The sequence below is a fragment of the Quercus lobata genome, chromosome 12, assembly GCF_001633185.2.
Source record: "Quercus lobata isolate SW786 chromosome 12, ValleyOak3.0 Primary Assembly, whole genome shotgun sequence".
NCBI lineage: Eukaryota > Viridiplantae > Streptophyta > Magnoliopsida > Fagales > Fagaceae > Quercus > Quercus lobata.
In genome coordinates, this window is record NC_044915.1 from 28,846,559 (window position 1) to 28,852,075 (window position 5,517).

General features: G+C 36.0%; 1 protein-coding gene across 1 annotated transcript; it reads right to left on the reverse strand.

The window, feature by feature from the left end:
• Positions 1 to 1,904: 1,904 nt before the first annotated feature.
• Positions 1,905 to 4,354, reverse strand: LOC115971724 (importin subunit alpha-1b-like). Its single transcript, XM_031091740.1, has 4 exons — positions 4,082 to 4,354; positions 3,724 to 3,851; positions 3,254 to 3,625; positions 1,905 to 2,515 (listed from the first exon to the last, which is right to left on the reverse strand). The coding sequence occupies exons 1-3, from the start codon at positions 4,337 to 4,339 to the stop codon at positions 3,256 to 3,258; spliced, it is 756 nt and encodes a 251-aa protein (XP_030947600.1). The 5' UTR covers positions 4,340 to 4,354; the 3' UTR covers positions 1,905 to 2,515; positions 3,254 to 3,255.
• Positions 4,355 to 5,517: the final 1,163 nt, after the last annotated feature.

The following is a 5,517-nucleotide window of genomic DNA, read 5'->3' on the forward strand; positions in this document are numbered from 1 at the left end:
AGTGTGCACTTGGCCATTATAGAATTACCGAGCAGGGCATTGGCTGCTTCATCTATCTTAGAAGTATTCATGCATTGTCAAGTAATGAGTGTTCGGCCATAACCAAGAAAACAGAAAAAGGGGGTGGGGGGAATTTTTTTTCCCTGCCGACTGCTATGTAAAATTAAACCAAATACAGTGCTTTTTAGGGGGGAATGTTTTTTCCCTGCTGACCGCTAGTGTAAAATTAAACCAAACCAGTATATTCCGTTATGTAAACCAAATACAGTGCTTTTTACCCACCCTGCAAAACCAAAAGCCGCGGGGAAAACTTTTTCTTTGTTAATATGTTTGTGGCCTCCAATCGTTTTCATTGTAGTATGTCAAAACAAAACATCCCTTTAAATTTTGATTAAGGTTCAAAGCATATGTACACAAGATAGTAATTGGCACAAACTAATAAGTACGAGTACAGACCCCACAACCACCCCTCCCTTCACGACCCTAGCAGGCAATTTACTATCATATGCATGTCACACTAACACTTGGGAGTGTTAGGTGTACAAAACACAAGATTCCCGCGCACACCCGGAGGGGGGGGGGGGGGGGGAAAGAAATAGACGAAACTACACTGATGTTCCTTGAAGTTTACTTAACGTGTGCAATTAGTCCCTTAAGTTTCAATTGAGTGCTATTAGTCCTCAAGTTTCAAAATTAAACACTGTTAATCCTTTGTTAACTTCCGTTAGTATTATTACTTATGTGACTAATGGAATAATGATGTGGCATTGTTTTAATTGATGTGGTATTTACTATTTATTTTTATTTAAAAACTATACATGTCATAATTCATAAACTCATAAAAGCAAATAAATGACCCAGTTCAAGTGGGTTAATACCCGAATCAAACAAAAATTATCAATCTAAAACTAACATAAGAGAGTAATAGCCCAAGAACATCGTCCTTCTCCACGCGACAGCAATGCCGTCATCCTTGACAACCACTTTGATTCATGGTCATGCTTGCAGCTTCGCACAGCCATTGCTTTGCACCTCCCCTCTCATCTTTGGCCAACCCATCTAGTTTGTGTTGTCACTAGGCAGTTGGGACATGATAGGAAGCACTCTTTTGGTGATATGAGTGTTGATGAGGAAATTTCTAGAGCGCCATGATTTTAAATATTGGTTGTGCAACATATGATTTTTTTGTGCACCAACTCAATCTGTTGTTGCATTTTTCAATTGATGATTAAGGTTCTGGACATGGGTTTTGTAGATTATTCAGTTGGGTTTGTTCCGTTTTGATTGTACTTGCTATGTACATCATGTGCTTTTGATTTCTTGTGGCACCAACTATAATTGGAGGTGAATTTGTAGAGAAGACTTTCATTGTATTGGATAAGGCGGTAGTTGATGGAGGGTTTATTCATAGAGATCCCCTTGTTGAAGGTCAATTAAATTTATAGCCTTTTGACCAATTGCCCTTAGTTCTTTTGCTGTGTGAGCTCAACCATGAATCAAAATGGATGTGGAGGACGATGATGTTACTTAGGCTCGGGGGAGGAGATGCTATTGCCAATAGAGGAAGGCAGCATTGCGTGGAAGAGGACGACAGTATTAGGGTCTCATTAATTTTATTGGGATTATTGGTTTTATTTAGTCCACTTGAACTGGATTAGATATTTTCTTTTATGGGTTTATGGTATGTCTAAATTTTTTTAAATAAAAATAAATACCACATCAATTTTAAAAATACCACATTAGTATTCCGTTAGCCACATAGACAATAATATTAATGACAGTTAAAGGATTAATAGCGCTCAGTTTTAAAACTTAAGGGACTAACAACACTCAGTTGAAACTTAAGAGACCAATTGTGCACATCAAGTAAACTTCAAGGACCAATAGTATAGTTTCGCTAAAGAAATAACCAAACATAAACTTCATTAATCCTTGACTTTTTTGACATTAATACAACCAACAAAAAATCTTTCATCACCAAACACATGGTATCCAGAACAGAAACCTTTCTTACTAAAATGACAAAATCTTGAGATCCCCTATTACCATCAAAACAGGACCTTCACTTTCTTTTTCTTTTTGATAAATAAAAACAGGACCTTCACTTGAAAATAAAAATAAATAAATAAAAAACATAAAGTATCTTTTTCTTATATCGCTCTGAGCTATAAAGCGGAAAAACCAAACAGGCCTTGCCCTTCCATTTTAGTAACCAGCAAAGGAAAAGAAATAAAATGGAGGCAGGGGTTGCTACATTGTTCGGGTGGTTTTCTCTGGCGATTGCTAGTACTTCCACAATTTTCACAATCTAACCTAATTCATGGTATCACACACACCCCCTTTTATTGGACCACTGTAAGAGAGCAAACATACTTCAGTGATCTCTTCAACTACACCAGACTCGCGAACATAACAGGACCAAAGGGTAAGTAGATATCCTAGCCACCAGAAGTTGAAAAATATTCAATGTCACAAACCTAGACTCCAAACTTCATTCCACTGCCAACCGGAAGTCCTGCAGATTCAATTACCAACAAAGGTCATGACATATGGTACTAATAAACTTCCAACAAATAACAAATCTCACCCAAAACGTAAATTCAATATTAAAACCCATTTGGTAGAACCAGCCCAAACAAACAAGTCCCAGCATGAAACTCAGTCTAAATGACCAGTTGCAATAAGCAAAAGCTGCAAAACTATCCCTAAACCATCCCACAAGATGTATCTTTTTTTTTTTTTTTCAAGGGGAACCCACAAGATGTATCCAGTTGTTATGTTTTACTGGGCAGTCCAAGTTACACCTAACATTCTTTTTTCTTTTTTAATTTATTTATAATTCGCTAGTTACTACAAGAGAGAGGGAATTTGAACCCTAGATGTCTTGAAATAATTACACCTAATTCTTATAGTATCTAACCAATGAACTTTAGTTCAAATGGCACTTCCTATCCCCATAAGAATGGGTAGAGGGAAAGGGCATGAGTGTAAGACCTACTAGGTGCATTTGTAACTTACCATTTTTTTTTTGAAGGTGCATATACTATGTTTAAAATAAAATTATAAAAATAAAAAAGCATCCTTTATTCTAAGTTAAATAATAGGTTAGAATATATGTACAAACTAGAACCAAAACTACAGGTAAAAAGCTCACAGTGACCCTCAGATGAGGACCTATGCACAGCAATTACCTCAAGTCATTTTCACTGAATATGCATCTCAAAATAATAGTTGAAGTGGTAAGAGTGCATACCTTCAACTGAAGTTAAATCCACCAGAAGGAACAGGAACTTCATTTCCTCCAAAATTGAAGCTAGATTGAGGAGCATCACCTGGGGGCAATGGCTCATCATCATCCTCAACCCAATATGTCTCTAAAATCTTCACTGCCTTTTCATATATCTCATTGTTGTCATGACTCTGAAGATTTTCAATCTTATCTATCCCCTCAGCATCATCAATCAATTGGGCATTCAAGTTTACATCTGTCTTGCCCATATTTTTCTCAGCTTCCCCAACCTTTAGAATGTTCTCAAGCCCTTCCAAGCAAACTGTGACAATTCTTGGGTCTGGACAAATTAGGAGATCACACAATGGCTTGATACACCCCTGGCTTACCAAGTACCTACCAGACATTAATCAAATCAAACATTTACATGTAAGACAACGATTAGGCAGAACTATTTAAGAAAAACCAAAATCATTACTGGGGAAAAAAAATACTTGATTTGATCATGGGTGCCACCAGAAGTAGCATTTGAAATTGCCCAAGCAGCTTCTTTCTTGATCTCAAACTCTGCAATTTGAAGTAGTTGGACAAGGGGTGGAATGATACCAGCCTCAATTACAGCCTGCAAGTTTCAAAACACAGGCCTTAAATATCATCTTCACAACATATTAGCAAGAATAATATCACCACTTTAACAGGCAATTGACAGATTTCTTCCATAGCCATATTCAGTATGCATCATATTATCTAATCGATGGATGAAAATGTTTATTGAGCCAAAAAGGATATCAAAGATAATCATGACAACACACTGATTAGTGTGCATTTTCAAAGATGAATTTACTTGCCCACCTGTATCTGATTTACATTTCCAGCTGTGATGTTTGAAATGGTCCAGCAAGCTTCCTTCTTGATGCTCTTCTTATGATTATGTGACAACAGGTTCAGGAGGCAAGGAAGAGCTTGATGATTTATCATACACTGAAAGAGGGAAAAAAAGGGAAGCATTAAATACCTCCTCAAGGCAAAGTACAGCATTTCAAACCTAACAAACATGCCATATTCATTGAGTGACCAGCATCCCACAGGGATTTCACGCAAATATGCCATTTGAAATTTTATCTTCTCACCGGTTTTGATATAGCATTCTATTAATTAATTTATTAATTTACAGGTAGTTCCTGATCAGCTGGTTAGGATCAATCTGAACCAGCTCATTATGTATACAAGTCAATATGACAACTATTAAACAACTTAGTAGAAAGACAAGACAGCCAATTAGAAGTGTTTTGAAATCCTGACATAATTCTAAACAAGCAAACAGGGATGAATGAACACAAACAAGTGCCTTCAAAAGTAATAAACACAAAAAGTGAGCAAAATTAAATTAAATTCATAAAAATATTTAAAAATTTGAAAAAACCTAGAACATTGGATTTACATGTATAATTTGAAAGTTATTCAAGAATATTGAAAACTCTAAACTAATATTCTGTGCTAAAAATTCTTATTTTTGTTTCAGCCTTTGTTGTAGTTGGAATATGGTTTTGCTGAATTTATTTGGATTGTTAATAATTCTGATTAGAACATCTCATCTGCAAATGATGGGATTATAATAGTCCTTTCATTAGTTAACATCCTTAAGATCTCGGTAATAATTGGGCAACTGAAAGAGCCCTTTCCCAGTAGTAAGCCATGGCATTTAGAGTCAATTGCAGAGTATATTGTGGGGGGTGGGGGGGCCTACATAAGTACATTTCTCACTAGAAAGAAACACAGAAAGCTCTGCATAAACTTTACACTTCAATCAAACACATCAAGACTCACAGCCAAAAGGAAAAAAAAAATTGATGAACACTGAAAAACAACAACATTCAATGATTTGTTCACAAAACCATTTCAAACTTTGTTGATGTCTAGCATTTGTATGCAAAAGGTGCTAAGATCAATCTAATACCAAAAATGACCCTCATATTTGTACTCTTAGCTTAAAAATGCCAGTCACAAGCCAAGAGAGAGGACGGAGGTTGTATGCTAAACCAGCATAAAACCTTTGGGTAAACCTTCATCAATAGGATATGATCCAAACTCCAAATACTTATGCATCCTTTCAATATAAATACAAAATGGCATATGCCAATGTAGCACATCCTGAAAATATCCGACACCCCCTATTGATGTAATGTCATTTAAGTTATACAGAAAAGTAAGACATTTTAATTTTTCTACATAATAATCAATAGAATAGGGAAGCATTGCTACAAGAGCATGATATGGTATATTAGCCC